Source organism: Siphateles boraxobius, unplaced genomic scaffold (genome assembly GCF_051911475.1).
Source record: "Siphateles boraxobius isolate OS27281-9 unplaced genomic scaffold, OSU_SipBor_1 53, whole genome shotgun sequence".
NCBI lineage: Eukaryota > Metazoa > Chordata > Actinopteri > Cypriniformes > Leuciscidae > Siphateles > Siphateles boraxobius.
The window spans coordinates 13,454,122-13,479,217 of NW_027509175.1; the positions used below are offsets into that span (position 1 = coordinate 13,454,122).

Consider the following 25,096-nt stretch of genomic DNA (forward strand, 5'->3'; position numbering starts at 1 on the left):
ATAATAAATAAACAAAATTTCATAAATATATAAAAAATAAGGAAATGAATAAAACCATGCAATTTTTGTTACTTTGTGTGTACCGTGTTTCTTTTAGAAGTACCATATTACTATCAAAGTAGCACTTACAATTTTTCTTTTTACTTTTATAAGACCATTATACATTTTTGTAAGCTTGTTCATAGTTTTTATTTATAATAATAACAATTATTATAAATAAAAACTATATAATAAATAAACAATAATATATGATATACTGTATACATAAATAATTAAAATACATTAAACAAATATATAACAAATTAAAATAATTTAATTAATTAATTAATTAAAACCATGCTTTTTTTTTTACTTTGTATGTACCACGTTTCTTTTGGAAGTAGTCAAAGTAGTCCATGCAAATTACCATTATACACTTTTGCAAGCTTATTTACAGTTTTTATTTGTAATTTAAAATAATTATTATTATAACTAAAGAATGAATGAATAAATGAATTTTACAGACAATCACAACACTCAATATAAAGCAGGTGGACACGGTCCTTTGAAGTCAGAAAGGTTTTTATGAGGTTTTCACAATGACAGTAAACAAAAACTCATATTTCAATCATATATGAGTTCATGCAGCCGCTCGGGCTCACAGGAGAGGACCGTGAACAAACATCACAATGACATCAAACTCAACGTCCAGATGACAGGAACAATGCCAACAAAGAGAAGCAGAAGAGATTTAGTTGAATAAAGCAGAAGAAAAAGAGTGTGTGTGAGGCGTGAAGGACTGGAAACCTGTGAAACATGATCCCGTACAAAAACTGCTCTGTTAATTCAGTGTACAATGAGCACAAACTGTGCTTGAACACTCATAAACATATGCATCATTCCCTTAGACAGAAAAACATGTGTCAGTAAAGCACACTATTCAACTGAAACATCATGAACTCTACAAGCATTAGTATCTAAGAGGCCGCCGTCAGACTAGCAGTAGTTAACATGCAGAAAAGTGTGTGTGACTTACTGCCATCAGTGAAACTACTGGACAGGATCTCAGCCGAGGCTCCGTTGCATTTGTCCGACAGTTCAATGGCCATCCTGATGTCCTCCACCCACTTGTCCATCTCAGACTCTGAACTGAGGAAGAAATGCAGAAACTGTCCATCACAGAGAGCAGACACTAGCGGATCACTGATGCTGACACACACCAGTTACAGCAGACTCATACAAACTAATGAGGCTTTTTATTAGCGCTGTGAAACCATTCATCGCATCCCAAATAAAAGTTTGTGTTTACATAATATATGTGTGTGTATTGTGTTTTATTATTTTCTATGTATAAATACACACACATGCATGTATATATTTAAGAACTATTTGCTTATATAAACTGTATATATATATATAATTTGTATTATATATAAATAGTTTATATATAAATTACATATTTTTCTTAAATATATACATGCATGTGTGTGTATTATACATACAAAATAATAAAACACAATACACACACATATATTATGTAAAAAAACTTTTATTTGGGATGCGATTAATCACGATTAATCGTTTCACAGCCCTACTTTTTATAAAATGTTAAAAACAGCATTTTGATACAAAAAATATTAACACTACATCATTACATAATTATAATTAACAGCTTGTATGTGATGTTGTGATACGACTGCACTAGCTCACAGAACAACACTGTATAACTCTTTATAATATACTGATATCAAACTTGATTTATTTGGAACTGCATTTGACAGTTTATATAATCGGTAACCCTCATCATGATGATGTTCCCATCAATTTCTCAAGCTCGACACACAATAAAAACAAAAGGACGTCGGGATTTATTCATTCCTTTCATTTGCACATTGAACATGAATTTGACATTTGAGGACATGGATACTGACATGCATAAAGTCCGCTGTGTAATAATGAACCAGTTAAACTAATGTAATGTAATGTAAATAAAAATGTCACAATCTTGATGTTTTACCTGGCGGCCACGACGACAGACTGCCGCTGTCCGAACAGAGTGAATGAATGCGGGACGCCCCACTCGTCCTCGCTTTCCCGGATCTACACAAACACATCCAGATGGAAGAGTAACGTTATAAATCAGAAGAACATGAAGGGATCTTGTCATTGAGGTTATTCTGGGCCCTGATTGTGTTCATTATTCTTCCATTAAAGGTGCAGTGTGTGATTTTTAGCGGCATCTAGTGGTGAGGTTACGAACTGCAACCAACAAAAGTTACGGTGGCCGACAGGAAAATATGTCATCGTCTGAGACAGCAGAGAGTAGCAGTTCAGCAATGAGGTTTCTTTACAAGGAGAAAATAAGAAATGATGTTTACTTAATTATTCAGTAAAACTATATGTAATTGCGAATATTATTGTTACTTGTTCATCATTGTCTCAGTGTTTTATTCACTGAACTAAGCTTGCTTCCTTGCATGAAGAGCAACATAGTAACGAAACACGTGTGTCCGTTTAGGGCCACCGTAGAAACATGTCGACACAATATGTCGACCTCCATAGAAGGCGGCGCCCGCGGTTATGGAGATATAAATGTCTCATTCTAAGGTAATAAAAACATAACGGTTTATTATGCAAGGTCTTTATACACCACTGAAAATATAGTTATGGATCTTATATTGCATTTCTGTAAATAGGTTTTCAGAAATATTACACAATGCACCTTTAAAACTTCATCAAGACATGCTTCGTGTTTCTGGATAATTACATTTACATAAAATAGGCAATTTACTGAAACGCGCTGGAGCTGCAGAACAATAGATCTCCTGTTTGTGTAACTAGAGATGGAGACAGTGGGAACACGTCCAAAACTACAGAGGGAATATTGTGCTGTTCACTCATTACTGCTTTCTTTCAGTTGTGTACTGAACCTTAAAGTCAATCAAAAAACACCCACCGTCATGCCGTACAGAGGAAGTTGGCCGTGAACTTTGAACTGATTAGATGCCGTCATCCCTCGACTCGTGTACATCAGAACATCATTGAACTGCAAATAATTTCAAGATGTGAAAGGAAAACATTAGGCTATCGCTATTTTATCTCTCGTAAAACCATCAAGAAAGAAGATTCACTTCAGCTAGGAGTCTAAGGTACTTGAATATCATTAAATATTGAAGAATATCATGGTATTACTATAGTAGAGGTCCAAAAAACATGGTAATATCATGGATAAATAAAATCAACACTTATAAAATAAAAACAACAAATAATTATAGCATGATCATTTCATATAATAAATTATATTATAACTATAATACATAATATATGACAATATATATTTAAATAATTAAAACAACAATAACAACAAATTATTAATATTAAATACATGCCAATATATAATTAAATAATTAAACAACAATATCATTATTATTAATGTTATTATTATCATTATATAATATACAAATAAATAATAATATTCTTGTTATAATATAAATATATAAATTGTTTTTGTTATTATTATTATAATATAATTTTATAATAATATTAATAACAGTGTAATTATTATTATTAATAAAATAAAAATATATAAAACAAAATTGTATTTAATTAAAAATACAAAAATAAATAATTAAAAATAAAACATTAAAAAAATAACAGTTAAAAAATAAATAAATGATCAAATAAAGAATTCATAAAATAATATAAATCTAAATTAATTCAAATTAAAATATCAAAACAAAGAATAAGATAAAACAGTAACATTCAAGTACCTTTGTACTATTAACTATACAAATATAGTCAATATATATTCAGAATATAATACCAGCACAGTACTTTTATAAAGAGACGCCACAAAGTCTGAATAGGTAATAATTCTAACTAACCATCTAATAGACGTGTAGGACTATAGGACTAGTGTGTGAGAGTGAGCCTCTCTTACCAGGAAGAACATTCTCTGCTGAAGACCTTTTCCAGAGAGTTTGCTGAGACAACCGAGCCTGATAAACTCCTGTCAGAACAGACACAAGCAGCTCAACTAAAACACGCTTACTTTCAGCAACATATATCAGATCGGCACAGTCCTTAAAGGGATAGTTCACACCAAAATGAAAATTCTGTCAGTAATTACTCTCCCTCATGTTGTTCAACCCCGTAAGACCTTCGTTCATCTTCGGAACACGAATTAAGATATTTTTGATTAAATCTGAGAGCTGGATCACTCCTCCATAGGCTTCTAAGGGATTGACACTTGTTCCTCGAAAAGTTATTAAAGACATCGTTAAAATAGTCCAAGTGACTACAGTGGCTCAATCTTAAGTTTATCAAACGACGAGAATACTTTTTGTGCGCAAAAACAAACAAAAATAACGACTTTATTTCGACTATTCATGTCCTTCTCTGTGGGCCTCGAGTGAGTTCACTAGTGTAACAGCGCAGCGCTTCTGTTGTTGTACGTCACACGCATCACACACATGACCAGCGTCGGCCAATAGTGAGCCTACGTGTGACGTAGCTCTATGCTCTCATACTAAGTTATCTGACTAGAGGCCCACAGAAAAGGAAATTAATAGTTGAAATAAAGTCGTTATTTTTGTTTGTTTTTGCGCACAAAAAGTATTCTCGTCGCTTGATAAACTTAAGATTGAGCCACTGTAGTCACTTGGACTATTTTAACGATGTCTTTAATAACTTTTCGGGGCTGGCAAGTTTAAATCCCTTAGAATCCTATGGAGGAGTGATCCAGCTCTCAGATTTCATCAAAAATATCTTAATTCATGTTCTGAAGATGAACGAAGGTCTTACGGGGTTGAACTACATGAGGGAGAGTAAATACTGACATAAGTTTCATTTTTGGGTGAACTATCCTTTTAACTACTTCTAAATCATCTCTTAAAACATATTTCTTTTCCTTGGCTTTCAATTCACTGTGAGCTTCTGCCATAAATGTGTGTTTTGCCCTGTGTTTCTTCATTTTTTATGTTGTTCAGCACTTTGGTCATCTGTGCTTGCTGTTTTTAAATGTGCTATATAAATAAAAGTTTGAAACTTGATTTGAAGAACTGACCCGTCCAGGAACGGCAAGACTGTCGACGCCGACGAGGTCCTTCTTGAGCTCCAGAAGTTTCTGGAAGTTCTCCATCTTAATGAGCGTGCCGTGAAGCTGCACAACCATCTCAGAAATATCAGCAAGCGCAGCTGGAACAGACACAAGTCACATTCACACGATCAGAAGGAAGTCTCGGACACCTGACGACAGGGCTCGACATTAAAGGATTAGTTCACCTCAAAATGAAAATTTCCTAATAATTTACTCACCCCAATGCCATCCAAGATATCAATGTCTTTCTTTCCTCAGTGGAAGAGAAATTAAGTTTTTGAGGAAAACATTTCTGAATTTTTCTTCGAATAATGGACTTCAATGACAACCAGCGTTTTGAAGTCCAAATCAATGCAGTTTCAAAGATCTTTGAAGTGCTTGAAGATGCTGTGCACGATCACAGCTGAGGAGGAGGGGCTTATCTAGCGAAACAATCGGTCATTTAAAAAAAAATATATATATATATATATATATATATATCAGGGCTGCCAACTCTCACGCATTGAGCGTGAGACACACGCAATTGACCCAAATCTCACGCTCTAACGCCACACCCCCGATTTCTCACGCTTAAGTGTCAACGCGGTCGGTCAAATGCCTGAAAGATGAGTTTATCTTTATATCTATCTGTTGAGCCACTCGCAATCGACTAGTTATACCGCAAATTAGTTAAAATATCCCGTAATCTAGAGTAAAGATATTGTGCTCCAAACCGCGCGCACGGCAGAGAGGTAAGCGAGCGAGAGACCTTTCGTGTGCAGACAGCATAACCCCCCCCGCCCCCAAAAATGCCTGTTTCGTGAGCTGCTTGGGACTGTACAAATCGCCACACAATTGAAAACAGGTCTCGGGGAATTACCTTTCACAAACAAGACTGAAACTTTTTTTCTGGTAGTATTTGGTCTTTATATAATTAGTAATAGTAGCGTACACGCTGGAGCACTGCTCCAAGATTCAGCACCCAAGGACGACTTTCTGGAAAACAGCCAGGGAAATCAGGACAGCATATTACAGCCTCCAATAACACCAGAGCAACAGCCGCCCTCACCGGACACGTTCTCCATCTCTCCAGCATCTCCACTTCTGTGCTTCTCAGAGAAAATGGAACAACTGGTGTATGCTGGAACTAGACTATCCCACTCTTTTGCAGCAAGCCCCCAGATACCGACCAAAAAACGTCAGGCCCCGCAACCACCAAAGCCTGCGGGCCCAGCTCGCCCTCCCCCTCCCCCTGTGAGAGCTCTTCGGCCTCTGCCACAGCGCCAGGGCCCACACCCTCCTCCAGCGGCTCGAGGTGAACCACAAACAACTGATACCAGCTCTCAGTGATATGTGTCAGGTCCCCGCTATGATAACAATAACTTTCTCAAATGTTTACAGAACAAGCGGGAACCCAGTGTGCCTGTATCTTTCTCTCTTGCTGTACGATTACATGATAGAAAGTCTAAGGCCTTCAAAAGCCGTACAGCAAACCCATCTAATCTGGTACCTATTACACGCCAAACTAAGATTGCTGTGGTGACAAAAACTAAGACTGTCAAGTTAGCACTTTTAAACATCCGCTCACTTAAAAATAAATCACTTCTACTCAATGACTTAATAACCACATACAACCTGGATTTTATGTTACTAAATGAAACTTGGCTAGAAGAAAGTTGCAGTGCAACAGTCCTCAATGAAACAGCCCCTCCTAACTTTACTTTTATGAGTGTCTGCAGAGCTGTTAGAAGAGATGGGGGTTTAGCTGCTCTTTATAAAGATGTCTATCAATGTAAGCAAATATCATTTGGGAATTACCCATCTTTCGAATATCTGGGTATTGTGTTAAAAGGTGCTCCAAGCATTTTACTTATCATTGTTTAAGGGCCTCCAAAATACTCTCCAACCTTTGCTGAGGACTTTACAGAACTGTTATCAACAATTTCCTCAGTGTTTGACTGCTTTGCCATTGCTCGAGATTTTAACATTCACATAGATAATGCAGAAACCAATATGGCAAAAGAAATCAAAACTGTTTTAAAAACTTTCGATCTGACTCAGCATGTACATGGACCCACACATAATCATGGACACACTCTAGATTTACTTATCAGTAAGGGTCTAAACATTTCATCGATTGTTATTAAGGATGTAGCACTGTCTGATCATTTTTGTATTTTCTTTGATATATTGCTCTCTCCTGCCATTGAAGCTAGATCTGTGTCTGTCAAGAAGAGATGCTTAAATGAGAACACTAGTGTACTATTTATGAAGGCTATATCTTTAACACCAAGCATATCTGCTGACTCTGTTGATTTTCTCCTTGATTCTTTTAACTCAAAAGTTAAGAGTGTAATTGATGATATTGCTCCTGTGAAAGTCAGGAAGAAGAGTGGCAGACAAAAAGCACCTTGGAGAAACTCAACAGCAGTGCAAAATATGAAAAGACAATGCAGAAAAGCAGAGCGCATGTGGTGGAAGACAAAACTTGTAGTCCATTATAACATCTACAAAGACAGCATACATGCTTTCAATAAGGAACTAGGCAAAGCTAGACAGACTTTCTTCTCAAATATTATAAACAGCAATATAAACAACACACACACTCTTTTTGCTACTGTAGAGAGAGATTAGGAGATCCCCCAAGCCAGATTCCTAGTGAAATGCTCTCAGAGAGCAAGTGCAGTGAGTTTGCTTCTTTCTTCTCTGAGAAAATCAATAATATCAGAAAAGTGATCAGCTCATCCTTGAGTTGCGCTGGGGTCAGGGAGATCAGACAACAGCACGAGAAAGTAGTCACCATGTCTGATTTCGAAGAAATTGATGGCATAATTTTGAAAGAAACCGTACAGCACCTTAAAACATCAACCTGCGCCCTTGACGCACTTCCCACATCTTTTCTCAAAAATGTGTTACACAGCTTAGAAGCAGATCTCCTAGAAGTGGTAAATGCCTCACTTCTCTCTGGGAGTTTTCCGACCTCCCTGAAAACTGCTGTTGTCAAGCCCCTCCTGAAAAAGAGCAATCTGGATAAGACCATATTAAACAACTATAGACCGATCTCAAATCTTCATTTCATAGGCAAGATCATTGAAAAAGTTGTCTTCAATCAGCTGAACAAATTTTTAAGCTCAAATGGATACTTGGACAATTTTCAATCTGGTTTCCGACCACATCACAGCAAAGAGACCGCACTCATAAAGATAATAAACGATATTCGCTTAAATACTGATACAAGCAAACTATCAGTGCTGGTACTACTCGACCTCAGTGCTGCATTTGACACTGTCGATCACAACGTACTTCTTGACAGGCTGGAAAACTGGGTCGGGCTTTCTGGGATAGTCCTAAAATGGTTCAGGTCATACTTAGGAGGCGGAGGTTATTATGTGAGTATTGGAGATCATAAGTCTGAGTGGACATCCATGACATGCGGAGTCACTCAAGGCTCAATTCTTGCGCCACTCCTATTCAACCTGTACATGCTCCCAATGAGCCAAATAATGAGACAGAACCAAATCGCTTACCATAGCTATGCAGACGACACACAGCTCTACTTATCCCTATCGCCTAACGATTACAGCCCCATTAACTCCCTTTGCCAGTGCATTGATGAAATAAACAATTGGATGTGCCAAAACTTTCTTCAGTTAAACAAAGACAAAACTGAAGTCATTGCGTTTGGAAACAAAGATGAAGTTCTCAAGGTGAACGCATACCTTCAGTCTAGGGGTCAAACAACTAAAAATCAAGTCAGGAATCTGGGTGTGTCTCTAGAGTCAGACCTTAGTTTCAGTAGTCATGTCAAAGCAATAACTAAATCAGCATACTATCACCTGAAAAATATTGCAAGAATTAGATGCTTTGTTTCCAGTCAAGACTTAGAGAAACTTGTGCACGCTTTCATCACCAGCAGGGTGGATTATTGTAATGGACTTCTCACTGGCCTTCCCAAAAAGACCATAAGACAGTTGCAGAACGCTGCTGCTAGGATTCTGAGCAGAACCAGAAAATATGAACACATCACACCAGTCCTCAGGTCTTTACACTGGCTGCCAGTTACATATAGAATTGATTTTAAAGTATTATTACTGGTATATAAATCACTCAATGGCCTAGGACCTCAATACATTGCAGATATGCTCACTGAATATAAACCCAACAGATCACTCAGATCATTAGGATCAAATCGGCTAGAAATACCAACGGTTCACTCTAAGCATGGCGAGTCTGCTTTTAGCTACTATGCCAGCCGCAGCTGGAACCAGCTTCCAGAAGAGATCAGATGTGCTCCTACAGTAGTCACATTAAAATCCAGACTCAAAACACTTCTGTTTAGCTGTGCATTTACTGAATGAGCACTGTGCCACTGTTCGTCCGACTGTTTGTACTGTATTTTATTTTATGTTTTAATTATTCTGATTTCATTTGATTATTTCTGTATTTTATCTTTTATTCTAAACTGTTTTAATTATTTTGATTTCTTTTGATTATTTTAATTTCTTCTATGTAAAGCACTTTGAATTACCATTGTGTATGAAATGTGCTATATAAATAAACTTGCCTTGCCTTGCCTTACACCACGTACAAACCACTGACATCGGTTGATAAATGTAAACGTTATTATTGTTTTTATCCAGGAAAACCGCAGCTCACCAGTTTACTTGCATTTGTTTACAGCGCAGTCTTGCCCTCAGCAAAATGGCGGACGCGTTGACGTATCGCAGCAACGGACCAAAGCGGACAGTAGGGCTTCTATGTATTTATTATGTCTATAGTGCGGGGGAGGATAGTTCAAATTGTATTGGTCGCTTTGTAAACACTTCTGCTTTGACGCCGGCGACATCGAGCCTGACCTTTCAACGTGATGACGTAGTTCCCGGCGCGTTGCAGATCAGCTCAATCCGAACAATTGTAGTTAAAATGTATATATATATATATATATATATATAGTTTTTTTTGTTTTTGAAAATGACCTATCGTTATTTGGATTTAAAAACGGTGGTTCTCATTGAAGACCATTATTCGAAGAAAAATCCAGAAATGTTTTCCTCAAAAAACTTAATTTCTCTTCCCCTGAGGAAAGAAAGACATTGATATCTTGGATGGCATTGGGGTGAGTAAATTATTAGGAAATTTTCATTTTGAGGTGAACTAATCCTAACGCTTGTCCGGGACAAATGGATTTTTTGAAGGGACAAGTCAAAGATCCAATGACCCATTCATATACAAATGCCTCATTCTTGAATGAATCGGTCGTTTGATCGAATCGTTTGAATGACGAATGACGAGTTGAATGACTCATTGACTCGCTCATTAAGACGGTCACCTGCCGTCACCTACTGGCGGTTTAGCGTTATGTTTAAAAGTATCATTCTTTACAACATTGCTTATTTGCTTATTCAAAAATATTTAAAACAATCTCTTAACATTATTTAATACCGTTGTAATTTTTCAGTGAGTCTTTTATTCTAATTCAATTTATTGATCAAATTTATGAATGCATATATTTAATAAGATTAGGGAGGGAGATGCCCTTTAAAGGTGCAAATATGACTATATGCAGATTTAAATATATATATATATATATATATATATATATATATATATATATATATATATATATATATATATATATATATATATGTGTAAGCTAATTGAACACTAATGAGAATATTGAGTATAATACATGGGCGTCGGAAGAAAAAAAAAAATGTGGGTGGGTCATCCTCCAGAATTGTTTTACTGGAGTAGATTAGGGGTGTTCCCGAAGCCAAATACCTTTTCTAAAATCTCTATGCAATAATGAGTGAAGTGAATGAGTGAGAGTAAAAATGAAACGAGCACAAATCCATCTATGTGTGCATAGAACATATGCACATACTAGGCTAATTGAACACTGATGAGAATTTTGAGTATAAATATTAAGACAATTGGGGGTTTTTTTTGCAGAAAAGCAACTTTTTTACAAGCACATGAAAAGGCTTAATGTCGCGCACCTCGCGAGTCTCTGAAGTCGTCGTGTGTCGGTGGATAGTGTTTGCAGAGGCGCTCCAGGATCTGCTTGTAGTGCATGAGACGGTGAAGCGGGCGAAGGAAGAAGATGTTGAGCGGCAGGTAACAGACTTTCTGAAGCTCAAAGTCTCGACACAAACCCTCCAGCTTCCGGGACGAGCGGCTTGTGTTCTCCAGCTCCAGCAACGCCTCTGAATGCTTCTGAAGATGAGCCGTCAGCAGCTGAGGACACAGACACAACCAGCTCAAACATCTGTGATGATGCTCAGAACTACACTGCGATATTAACTAAAACTATTCAAAACATTTCTGTTGAAGTCCCCCTGTAGTCAATCATTTTATCCCTTAAAACTCACCAAATTGACATTTTTTCCTTGAAAAAAGGGAAAGTCTTATGCCTTGAAATAGCTTGAATGTAACTCGACACCCTTGCCTCATTTAGTAAACGTGAATCTATGAATATGCAAATGAGCCCCGCCTCCACTCACTCACAGCAGCTCAGAGATCCACTCGTTGACGATCACATGTTGATCTGATTGGTTACATGGAATTAACAAACTATTCAAAAGATTTCTGTTAACTAAAATTAACCTGAAATTTAATCAAATCTAAATATTAGTTGAACATTTGAAATGCTGACTTGGCAATAAACTGTTGAAGTTAAGGCACTCAAATTATTAACTGTAAATAAATAAAAAATATAACTGAAATAAAAAAATTAATTAAACCTAAATAGCAATATTTAAAAAAAAAATAATAACAATAAAATGACACAAGCGAACTAAATGACGAAATTACTAAAAAATTTATTAAATTAACCTGAAAACGAATTCAAAATATTAATAAAACTAAAATAGCACGGTTTCAAATTACCATCATACCATAGCCAAAAATACACTACTGAATGATAATACTCCAAGAATACAAATATTATAGTATTCTTTGTAAATACCATGGTATCTGAACAGTAATCATACAGTCCTATGGTACAGTATATCGCAACGTATCTGATATATATATATATATATATATATATATATATATATATATACACATGTAGTGCTTACGTGGTTATATATACTGAATGCATATATTATTTCTATGTAAATATACACAAACATATATATATATATATATATATATAAATGATGTGTATCATATTATATTGTGTTTATGCAGTTTGTGACGTTTTCAAACATTTGTATGTCACAAAATGAAAGCACTGAGGCACATGAACACATTTCATAGAGAAATTCAAGAGGGAAAAGCAAGATGCCCATAACGAATATCTCACTGATATGAAAGATAAGATGTATATGTTCTGACCTTCAGACCCTGGATGTTCTTCAGCATGACGTCTCCGACGCGCTGGTAATCTCCTTTAATGTGAGCGTTCGATCTGCCTTCCCTGAGAACAATCAACACAAGCGTTTTATGACTAAAGCAAATGTTGTGCAGTAACAAACGTGCTAAAATGCTACAGATATCCTAATACCCAAAATATTTTACTACAACACTGGTAATAATAACAAAACTTGGAATCAGCAGTTACCACTGTCATTAAATCAGACAGAAATGAAATGACAAAATGAAGTTCAATGCAGGTCTGAATGAGATTTAAAAGCATTGTTGGAGTGAATAATGACTAGTGATAAGGTTTGGGTCTGTTCCTCACACTTCAGAGAACTTGGAATATAGTCTTATTGACATATTGATTATAATATTAAGGATTGTTTGTGCTTGACAATCCCAGTCTCTACTTACTTTTCCTGAATAAGCATCTTGCACATTTTGCTAAACATCGACATTTGTGTTTGACAGAAGAAAGTTGCACAGGCTTGAACAACATAAGGCTGAGTTTTAATTTTGGGTGAAGTAGTCCTTTAAAGTCCCCCTGTAGTCAATAATTTAATAACTTAAAACTCATCTTTGATCACCAAAATGACATATTTAAACGTTTTTTTCATTGAAAAGCCTTAAAATAGCTTGAATGTAGCTCGACACCCTAGTATACACGGTTCTATGAATATGCAAATGAGCCCCGCCTCCACTCACTCACTCAGCTCAGAGATCCACTCGTTGACGATCACAAGTTGATCTGATTGGTTACGAGGTAGTTTGTGACGTCAGAAACACCAGCGATTTCAAACCGTGTTTTTGCGACTGTCTTTGGTTCAGTTTTAAGGAGAAAATACTCAGCAATGTTGTTCAGTTATGAATATACGCATGCTTTGTCTTAAAGAATATTAAAAACACCACATAGACATATAAACAATATTGAAAGTAGGGCTGGGTAAAAAATATAGATTTCTCGATTTTAATCGATTCTCATTTTTACGAACCGATATCGATTCTTAAATCCCAAGAATCGATTAGTCATCCTGTTTTCAGTTGATGAATGAATGGAACATTGTAGCGCGCATCCCATCCAATAAACGCAATAATCTTTGTGCTTTGTTACTATTGATATGAAACAAAGTCTCAGATTTCAAATTACGTCCATTTTCTTACGAAATTCAAAAACATAAATACCGTTTTGGCGCTGTGGCGTGAGATCGCTCTGGCACGCGCAGCTCAGCTCAAAGCAGCAGCGCCGAGCACACATAATCTTCTCTTCCGCCTTAATATTACCAGTTACAGCGTGAAATAAACATGAATGAGCATCTGAAAGTGTGTTAAAAGATAGTGTATAACTTACCGAAATCCTTGTTGTCACATGGAATCGCTCAATCATTGTTTCAACCGAGGAAAGACGTCAGTGAAACAGCTTGTAAACAATGTCATGTAACGTCACATTTACCTCAGAAAAACCATATCCAGTGACCGGGCATGAACTCGTTAGTCAGCTAGACAAATTAACTCTAGAGAGGAGAATTTTGCTAAATATATGCACCATATTACATATGCATTTTATGTTATTTTATAATTATTTTATGTTTTTCAATATTTAATGCATGTTTGAATAAATCTGGCAAGTTTTTATGACAGCCACCATTTAAATATTTATATTTCATATAACTTTATTATTAGAAAAATAAATAAAAGTGTAATTGTTTGTATACAAATCAGTAAATCTTTACCTTTAATATTAGGCTATAGTAGGCTAATGAAACAATTTTAATGATACAACTGACTCCCATAGTTTACAGCATTGGTTAAGAGATTTGTTTTCCTTGAGAAAATTTGCCATGTATTGTACCTGATATCCAAAATAATCAATATTGAATCGAATCGAATCGTAATCGAAATCGAATCGAATTGCAAGCCTGTGAACCGAAATCGAATCGAATTGTGAAATTTGTGACAATACCCAGCCCTAATTGAAAGCTTGATTTTCACTACAGAGGGACTTTAAGTCTTGAAGCGAAGTGCTCATGTCCTCCTCTAGATGTCTCTGTTGCACATCGTTCCTCACTCAACTCTTAATGAACATCAGTGGACTCGCGTCATCGATCACACTGTTGAGCCGTTCCCCTTAACCCTCACTGAGAGCCACCCAACACAAAAACCATGATTCATCATTCTGTCTTTAAATACCGGTCCAAACCTGCTCCCCACGGACCATGTTAAACATTACAGCCGAGAAGAGTTGACTCGGCAGAGCTCCATCAGTTTCTGTCAGGACACATTATGCTGTCGGGTCAGAGGTCACATGCACTACAGGTTTGATCTGAACGGCCTGATGATCTTAGAGCATTTCTATAAAGAGATGAGATAATAAGTGTGTCTTATGACACGACATTGATTTGGCTAACATAGAAACGGATACTAATATAATATAGAAATATAACATATAGAAATACACATAATATAAAGCATATACTAATATATATATATATATATATATATATATATATATATATATATATATATTATATCAGTATATGTTTTATATTATGTGTATTCCTGTTATATTTTTCTTTTTTTTTGTAAAGAAATTAATACTTGTATTCTGTAAAAATGTGTTAAATTTATCAAATCTATAGTAAAGGTTTATTATTTAAATAGATTTCTATTTTGAATAAATGCTGAAAAAAGTATCACAGGTTCCAAAAAAAACTGTGTTCAACATTGATAATAATCAGAAATGGTCATTAAGCAGCAAATCAGCATATTAAAATGATTTCTGAAGGATCATGTGACTGAAGAGTGGAGTAATGATGGGTAAAATTCAGCTTTGCATCACAGAAATAAATTATACTTTAAAGTATATTAAAATAGAAAACCATTACTTTACATTGTAATAATATTTCACAAAATTACTGTTTTTACTGTATTTTTGATCAACTAAATGCAGCCTTGGTGAGCAGAACAGACTTCTTTCAAAAACATAACAAAATAATAATGTTTCCAAATGTCTGACCGGTACTGTTTTTAGTTTATAGTTTTTAATTCAATATTAATTAGAATATATATATATATATATATATATATATATATATATATATATATATATATATATATATATGGGAATGATTTATATATTTTTAAATAAAATAAAAAAATTGCAAAATAGTAATTTGACAAATATAAACAATAAAAAAAACATAAATATTGATTATTTATTTTCCAAATAATATTGATTTCTCTTTTCTAAGCTGGTCCAGGCTGATAAAAGCTTGTGACTAGTTAAACTAGTTATGAAGCCTGGAGAGGGTCACCAGAACACCAGCATCAAACTATGCAATGTAATATGTTATGAAATTCTATACAGCCTGAGTGTGTTCTTGACAGGTGCATTGTAAAGTAAAGACAGGTATTTCTGCCAACTAGATATAACAGAGCGTTTGACTAGCAGGTGAACGGGCATGTAATATGGTATTAAACTAATGTGACAGATTGAGGTGTGTGTGTCTGTTATTGTTGGCACAGATTGTACACATTCCTGACACCAATACAACACACACACACACACACACACACACACATGTATCTGTAATACGCACCACTGAGCCAGCCGCTGCTCCACTTCTTTCAGGAAGGTCTCGTGGAATTTGTACACAGGTTCGAAATTTGCAAATATGAGATTTCTCAAGGAATCCGGCATGGCTTCATCCTTCCCAATGGACTTCTGAAAGGACTGAAATCACATAAAAAGAGAGAAAAACATAAGAACAGCAAATATCTTTGAACCATTCACTCAAACTGAATGATTCAATGACTCTATCATAAAGACTTCACTTGTTTCATTACAGGATGAATCAGCATTTTTTTTTTTTACAAATCTTTCGAATAAATGATTCATTGCAATTTTTAATAGTCACTTGTCGCCACCTACTGGTGTAATGATGTAATTGATACAATCTTTATTTGAAGCGTCAAGTTAGGAATCAGATTGCGTGGGTGTTTAAATCTTTAAACAATTAATCATTAAAATTACTACTAAATAGGTGTTGACATGTAAATGTGGGCGGTCATATGTTAATTAGCCTCATTTTCCACAAAATAATTTCACAAACACAATGTTCTGGATGAGCTGTGGAGGAACGTCTAGCTCATCAAACTCTTATTCAAAATACATTTTCGTTCAAATGACCCTTCACAGTAATAGGAGGTACACATCAATCCTTTGAAGCCTTTGTAGACATTTGTAGACATTGAAATCACACACTGTAAAACCATTTGACTACTTCACAGATCCAAACATGAACAGACGAGCAGCCGAGGGCATTTCCCCAGACAAAGTGTGATGACTATCTCAAACAGACTCTGACGTGACGACTGAAGAATCCCTGAATAAAGAGTCTTTGTCTCCTCGTTCTACTGTTCTGGATACAGCAAGACATCCATCAGGACTCCAGCACCGAATCTATTGTGATTCTATAGCATTTTGAATAACAGGCAACCACCAATCAACATGCCGAGCCCCCTCCCATCCGAGAAGGTGTTTAAACTGTTGAACAGATGCAGCTGTAATAACGTGAGCTTGTGGAAGCCTGGGACCCAAAGCCTCAGATCCACCAGCCAAAAGGAAATATTTATGAGACTTGTAAACGCGTCGCCCTGCTGCTTCTTTCCGCTTCCTTGTAAGACATCAAAGAGACGCGATACACCCCCGACACACAGACAGAGGTGGAAAACAGCAGAAGAACAATGACTAACTCCTTATCTTCAATTCTCCAGTCAACCTTTCATTTGTAAATGGATAAAGACACAAAGTACGCTTAAACGTCCTGATTTAATTTATTTTGCTTTGTGTAAACATTTTTACGGAGCCTCTAAAGGGACCTTTACAAAAATAAAAAATACACAGACTTTCGCATGCTCAAGAGAAACTTGTGCGTATGCATAATAATCTTTTAAAACTTTTTAAACATGCAATTGGTTAACAGAAAGCTTCCTTACTATATACGGTAAATAACTGTGATGTATATAATGGTACATTTAATGTAATTTTACTGTTAAATACTGTTACTTTTTTCATACAACAAATCATTGTATAATTTACAGTGAAAAAAAACGTAAATTGACATTCCCACAATTCCATGCGTGACAATTCACATTTTATGTTTTTTTTTAAATAACTGTTTCCTCATAATTTTCCTAGTTTTTTCCTAATCAGTTATGTACATTAGGGTTTTATGTTACATTTAATGTTGTTAAATTAATGTGTATTGCATTTTTAAAATTTCAACATGTCACCATGATGGTGTTTAGTGTTTGTGTGAATGACACAGTGCAGCTTCTTAATATTAGTATTACCTTTCTTGTGGAAGAGCTGCTTGTGAAGGGCTTTAATTGATCATGTGACTTTCATTGCTGCTGTGATTGATGGGTTTCAGTGTATTACAATGGCACAAAACAGATATTAATACTTCAATAGGTCAGTAAATTAGCATTAAATCAGATAATGAAATACGATTTATTGCTGTAAATTTTAAGCTAAGTCTGTAAAACCTAAAATGTTGCCGTATTTTTTAGGGTAAATTTCTGGTAACCACAGCTGCCAGGTTTTTCCCGTAAATGTAACAGATTTTGTTTACAGTGTAGTTTTTGCGCATTAGATACTTTTTTAATGGTTTCTCACTCTCAAGAAAAACCCTGTAAACCACTGAAATCACCGTAGCAAAGCCCTACCCAACACCTCAAACATCTTTGCAACTACCTAACAATCTAACAACTATCAGAAAACAAAGTTTAACAACTACTGGGAATGTTAGCAGTGTATATATATATATTTTTTTTTCTTCAGAAAATGTACAAATTTTACTCTGCACATGAAACTGGAGTAAGAGAAAGTGATTTAAAACTAATGCAAAACGTAAATAACAGCATAAGTCACAGCAGCAATGTCCCAGACAAATCCATTAGACTTTGAGGTATTTAATGACCACAAACGTCCTGAAAACATCCAGAGCACATTTAAAGTCTTACCACAGTGATGACCTCCAGATCCTTCAGATACGTTCTCTCTGTGGTCAGGAGCTCTTTGGCGATGAAGTACGCTTTATCGGTCGGGAACCTCTGTGAGCAGGAGAGAGGGACAGAAAAATTAACAAAAATATTATAGGAGATATTTCCATTAGTGCTGTTAATATTACTAATTAAAGGGGCTATGTGTAGTTTTTAGCGGCCTCTAGCGGTGATGTTTCAGATTGCAACCAATTTTTACAAGAGCGCTCGTGCGCATGCTCAAACTCAAGAGCGAGCACTCATGGTACCGGCCACACTGAGACTTTCAACACACCGGAGAAAGCATCACAATAGGGATGAAAGCCAACTCCGGGTCTGTTTTTATACCTAAATATATACCTATACCTGAAACAAAGCGGAGGTCTCCCCATAACTCAAACGCTCTGCCGATGTTGATCAGTGTTTTCGTCCGAAGTTGATCTGATTCACGTTTGGCCTGACGAGCTTCAGCAGATAAAACTTTTTTTTGTTATTTATATTTATGTGGAGTTTGTGTTGGGGTGTGTGTTGTGCTGGAGGCAGGTCGTTTTGGTGTTATCATTTACATTTACATTTATTCATTTAGCTGACGCTTTTATCCAAAGCGACTTACAATTGCTATGTATGTCAGAGGTCGCACGCCTCTGGAGCAATTAGGGGTTAAGTGTCTTGCTCAGGGACACATTGGTGTCTCACAGTGGATTCGAACCCGGGTCTCTCACACCAAAGGCATGTGTCTTATCCACTGCGCCATCACTTATCAGACTCCATGTTGTTACTGCAGTGTCGTCGCATAGACTATAAAAAGGAGAGAGGCTCGGGAGCGCGCATGCACGTCACATCCGATGGATTTCGCGGTAAATCCGCCCGTGCCTTTACATAGAAATAGGAATACTGGCCTTCAGAGGTAATAGCAAAACCCGACAAGTGGATCATTGTAATGTGTGATTACAACCCCTTCACACACAGGCAATACAAAAAGGATTCATTTTAGAAGAAAAGCTACATATAGCACCTTTAATCACACCTTTTTCTGTGATTAATCAGAATTATTGCACCTAGTAATACATTTCAATATATTTTTATCTTGGAATACTTTCACACTGAATCTCCAAAATAATGTATATACTGTATATGTATATACAATATACTGTAGCGCAGTCAGAAAGAAAAAACAGGATGCTGCGTAAATTGCGTTAAATATTTTTAACGCGATAAAAAAATGCATCGCAAAATTAACATTATTTTTGACAGTCATAATTTCTATATAAAGATGCCATGAAATCAAAATGATAGTTTGCCGGCTTTTATGATAATGTCCATTAGCTTCAAGGCCATGTCCTAGTGTACTAAAATAAAAATGTAACTTTCAGCAAATATAAGCATTTAAAAAAAATAGATTAAATATGTTTAAATATAAGCATCTTTCTCTTCTGATAAAACAGAGCAGAAATTGAGACGGTGCAATAAAATGTTCTACAGAATGAGAAACCATGTGCCATCAATGTGCGAATCACTAGACGAGATCTACGACAAAACCAAATTTTATCCTCACTCAATTGCGTGAACACACACACACACACACACACACACACACACACACACACACACACACACACACACACACACACACACACACACACACACACACACACACACACACACACACACACACACACACACACGTCAAGTAAAACTCTCACTGTTCACTGAGCCGCTCACTCCACCACTACATAATCTGCCCTAAATAGACAGGAATTTAGGTTGAGTTTATCTAGGTCTCCTATTCTGAGACGTCCACAGAGACACTGGACCAAAACGCAGTGGCACTTCTGATGAGAAAACACTTTTAAAGCAAGTCTTTCCACTTCTCATCGTAACCTTAATTTGTCTAGAGCACCTTCAATTCAAGCACAGTGAAATATAAAGTGGAAATTAGCCGAGGGTCCTAGAAATCGATTGCAGGAGATGATTGATTGCCGTGTTTGTTCATTTTAAAAAGGCTATAAAAAAACAATTACTGGGTCCAAAGGTAACGTTTTGCCATATAAGAGAGAAACTAACTGGGCTTAATATATATTAGCAATAAAACATGTGAAAACTAGTGCCAATGTATCTGCCAATATTTGATTATTATGAGTGCATTTTGAAATAAGTACTGAGTAAAATAAAGCTCTCCTTTTAATTTCAGCAAATTTCTGCATGTGATAATTTTTTTACACAGCCACATACTCTATTATAAAAGGGTATGCACACTTATGCAGTTAGTTATTCCAATGTTTTCTTTCTTTTTCTCTGAAATGTGTTTTCAGAGCCATTGCATAGGCTGTAATTCTTATATTAGATGTGCAAAAGTTCTTGACATGATTTATCTTTGTTTCATTTTTTACATCACAAAAAACAGCTGTTTTAACAGGGGTTTAGTACTATATATAGCAGGGGTTTCTAAACTCTGTCCTGCAGAGTTTAGCTTGAACTTGCCTGGAAGTTTCTAGTATGCTTAGTAACCTGATTAGCAGGTTCAGGTGTGTTTAACGGGGGTTTAAGCTAAACTCTGCAGGACAGTGGCCCTCCAGGATCAGGAATGGACACCCCAGGTATTTAATTTATCACTATATTACTGAAAACCCATCGATATACTATAGGGGTGTAACAATATATGGTGTCACAATATACCGCAATACAAAAATGCAACAATATGTACCATGGATGTGTACATGTTGCGTATAGTTATAAAATAAAAATAAAAATTACTTTGTGAGAAAAAATTCAAGTTATATTAAACTACTATATATAAGGTTGAATATAATGTATAAAAATGCAATGAGGGAATATTTGTTGGTCCTGAATCTGATAATGCCAAATGTCTTGTTGCCAGTAAAAAGTGGCCTACATTATTTCCAATATATCTAGTCAGTGACAGAGTGCAAGCAAATTCTAAATTAATTCTCTATTCTCAGCTTCAGAATAATGAATATTTTTATTCTGGTGTCTCTATTATCTTGTGCATTGGGTTTCCAGCACCAAGTCCAAGCCTATTCATTTACACCCACAATTTAATACCAAATTTACCATTTTAATCATGAACATTTTAAACATTTTACCATATGTCTTGTAGTATCGCAATAATATTGTATCTTGAGTTCAGAATCGGGATATGTATCGAATCGTGACATGAGGGTATCGTTACACCCCTAATATACTATCATCAGCAAGGACCAGAATATCCTTCTTACAACTGTCAACAATTTGACTTAAACCACATAATGTATTATTATACAGTAATCGTCCAAAGTCAGTTTTGACTAGCACATGGTGCTAATCTTAAACACTATTCCCTCCCCAAAAGACAAACCTTCCTCCGAACCTCGTCCTCGTCGTCTGTGCGAACGAAGCCGGCGTCGGTCAGTAAAGGGCTGGTGAGAGGAGAAGGCTGACGTCCATCGGGACTCTGTTTCTGGCCGTTTACCATCACGCTGCCTGCAGACGGGGACTCGTTGTGCTGAGGGCTCCTGGAAACAGGACCTACAGGAGAACAGGCAGGTCATGCTAAAGTCTCGAAGCAATACACACTTGGTAATCAAATAGCAATGGATTAGTAAGACTTACTGCACTTAGTAAATGCAATCGGTACAACATGTAAATGCAGTAAAACTACCCTGCTGAAAAAGAAGCCAAGCAAGCATTTAGACCACTAGAATTCTTCACTAGCAAGACTTCTTGGTCACCGAATTGTGATCTTAATTTTATCAGTAAACTGCATGGCTATGAAGGTCCAACCAGCTTGGACTAGCGTGCAAATTCATGCAATCTTTTCTGCAGGGTAGTTTTGACATTTTTATCCTTAACACTACTAGTAAAGATTCTGGATGTATCAAGATCATTGCCAAGGGGTGAAGCTGCACAACACATTGTATTTAGAAATGGACAACGGCTGACAGCGCCACATCGGGAACCAGACATGAGTGAGTCACACTATCCCAGTCTGGGATTTCCGCCCGAGGACACTGTCGAGATACATAACACAGTCCCTGGGTGATGGGGAGGGGAACATGTTTAATCTTCAGACCACTACATTCACTACACAAGTACATTCACATACTTGCCCAACAACGTTTCGTGTCCCATGCCTTGGCACGAATGGGATGCGACATGCGAACCAGGACATTTCAAATGCACCGAGTGTCCACAGCGCAGCCATTATTGAGGAAATCTGCAAATCTGGTGACAAAGGCCTCATGGTGGCACGCACACATGCGTCGTCAAACATGCAAAACACACAACTAGAACGACTACGGCTACTCTACCACAAGACAAGACACACGAAGGGGGCGCTAACATCTAAGGGGGACCGTCAGGCATCGAAATGTAAACATCTGGAGTCCCGCTTCACAAGTACCAAGTTTTATTGCTACCAATACACATTCATTTACAATGTTAAAGTGTTCCAGAAATGAATAAGACAAGGGAAGAGTAATGAAAGGGGTTTGGAGTAGTAAAAAAACCAACAGACATCAATCATACAGGACCTGTGAAGAGGCATCGAGAAAATGAACAACCTTGCAACTTTAGAAAGTCAATTTATAAGTGCTACAGGATTGCAACAAAGCGGAATAGTTAAAAGGCTAACAGGTGTGAAATTTCCATTGCTTACCTGGTTATTAATTATTGTACAGTCTACGTCAGACGGTTTGTAAACACATACACTTATGATTAATTATTTTGCATACTGCCACAGAGATAGCACTGTTAAGTATGAGTATTTAAAAAAAAGTACAGTTACAATATATAAAAACAAATATGTCTTGAAATTTTTGTATACCTCAGCAACGTACATTGCATACTGAAAAAATCAGGAGGAATAACAGGTTGAAAAAGAGTGAATCATTCAATACTACTACGGTACTCTGATAAAACCTAAAAGAAAGTTAAATCACATTTTAGTGTAACTTGCAAAAAGCCAGAAATGCTACTTTGGTCACTGACAATGATAAATTACAGATCATTGGAAACGCTGTGAGAGTGAAGACTATATACATTCATACCGTATGTTCAACAGTGGCCTAAACTAACGCTTTCCAATAAATATCGTCAATGCTTTCTTTTAATTTAACGGGCCCAAAAAAATGCAGTGGTCCTGCAAATGGCTTCACAAACACTTTCGAAAACTTTTCACTGACATCAGATTGCCATGCAAAAGTAAAGAATACTTCTCAAACAAAAAACAGAAAAAGTTTGCATTTGGAAAATAAGAAAAGATTATATTTTTAAAGCAATATATGATTCATAGACAAGATTGTGAAACTATGCAAGCATGTGAGTCCAAATGCTTTACCAAATGCATTAAAAGGCAATACGCAAAAACCAAGAGAAAGAAAGTGCAAAAATGTCTGGAAAAAAGGTCCTATTGGAAATAAGCTGAAGGACATTTTGGATAGCTCTTGGAAACCTTCCTAATCTTTTCAGACTTCACATGCTGAGCCTCAAAACAATTTTCTCTGTCCAAATCTCCCTTACATCCATCTCCACTTCAAAAGACCACTGCATTTTAAGGGTCCCGTGTCAATGCCAAGTCTCTTACAACAGGACAGGGTGGTAAAATGCTGGAGACAAGGACAGGTTGACATGCTTCCAGGAGAGAGGGAAAAAAGACAAGGTGAGGCATTCCAGAGATACATGCTGGTAGAACAGTGCTGACATTGGTCAGGAGAAGTCTTAAAAGCAATGCAACCTGAGCACAGGTTAATATACTCAGAAACCGAGTGAACATCAAGCATTGCAAACGCACCGCAGACAGATGACATTGATGAGGCGTGCCAGAGATACAGCAGTTTGTTTAGGCAAAAAAAAAATTAAGCAGCAAAGCAAAACAAAATAATATGAAATCTTTACAATGTCGGGTTTTTTTTAAGGAGTGATGCATGCTGGGAAATAGGCAAGCAAACATGACAATGCCACCAGATCGGCACCCCAAGTACAAAGGTAAAGAACTTGGAGCTTCTACTAGATCTAAAAAAAACAACAAAGAAACAATAACAAAGCTAGCATGAAGTCGTAACTGTTTACATCTCGTCTACACAATCTTAGTTTATCTAATATACCATACACCACCCAAGCAGTATGATCTATTTATATGACTATACAAGCTTAGTTCAAGTTTTTACACAAGTTATCCATCGGAATATTGAAGTTTCAGCTGTAAACCAGCTAGCCTAGTTGTGACAGTCAAAGCCACACAATAGTGATATTACATAGTGATATTGCATAACATTAGCTTCTGTAAGCTATAGCTATGGCCAACAGAGAAGTATTTACAGATTAAGTAGAGGTATGGCATCTTTCATTCTACAAGACTGACAAAGTAGAAATATTTCACAATATTAAACTTTTGGCAATACTCAATGACTAATCATCTGGTAAGCAGTAATATGGGTAACTTTTTTTAGCTGTTCTAATCAGCTTTCATTCTCTACATTTACAGACATGGCACTTTGCAGTAGGACCTTCAATTCCTCATCAATCTGAAGTTAATCTTCAGAGAGTAATAGTTATGAATTTTGCATATTTTAAATATTACAAACACAGACTTCTTCCTAAACCCTCCAAAATTTGAAAAAATACCATCATCGCTAA

The 25,096-nt window shown here is 36.3% G+C and overlaps 1 protein-coding gene across 8 annotated transcripts in view; it reads right to left on the reverse strand.

The window, feature by feature from the left end:
* The window catches only part of farp1 (FERM, RhoGEF (ARHGEF) and pleckstrin domain protein 1 (chondrocyte-derived)), an 88,616-nt gene that overhangs the window by 7,779 nt on the left and 55,741 nt on the right, over positions 1 to 25,096 (reverse strand). For 5 of the 8 annotated variants that reach the window (XR_013195442.1, XR_013195441.1, XM_077205405.1 and 2 more), the window contains exons 14-23: positions 21,819 to 21,988; positions 18,446 to 18,535; positions 16,018 to 16,151; positions 12,398 to 12,479; positions 11,056 to 11,293; positions 5,045 to 5,175; positions 3,920 to 3,988; positions 2,936 to 3,025; positions 1,997 to 2,079; positions 1,016 to 1,128 (exon numbers count right to left, since the gene is read on the reverse strand). Coding sequence is in view for 5 of the 8 variants with exons in the window: in XM_077205405.1 (XP_077061520.1) it covers positions 1,016 to 1,128; positions 1,997 to 2,079; positions 2,936 to 3,025; positions 3,920 to 3,988; positions 5,045 to 5,175; positions 11,056 to 11,293; positions 12,398 to 12,479; positions 16,018 to 16,151; positions 18,446 to 18,535; positions 21,819 to 21,988 (1,200 nt within the window). In the remaining 3 variants the exon portion in view is untranslated. The remainder of the gene's footprint in view (positions 1 to 1,015; positions 1,129 to 1,996; positions 2,080 to 2,935; positions 3,026 to 3,919; positions 3,989 to 5,044; positions 5,176 to 11,055; positions 11,294 to 12,397; positions 12,480 to 16,017; positions 16,152 to 18,445; positions 18,536 to 21,818; positions 21,989 to 25,096) is intronic. The other 3 variants (XR_013195443.1, XM_077205406.1, XM_077205404.1) reach the window with 1 other exon arrangement.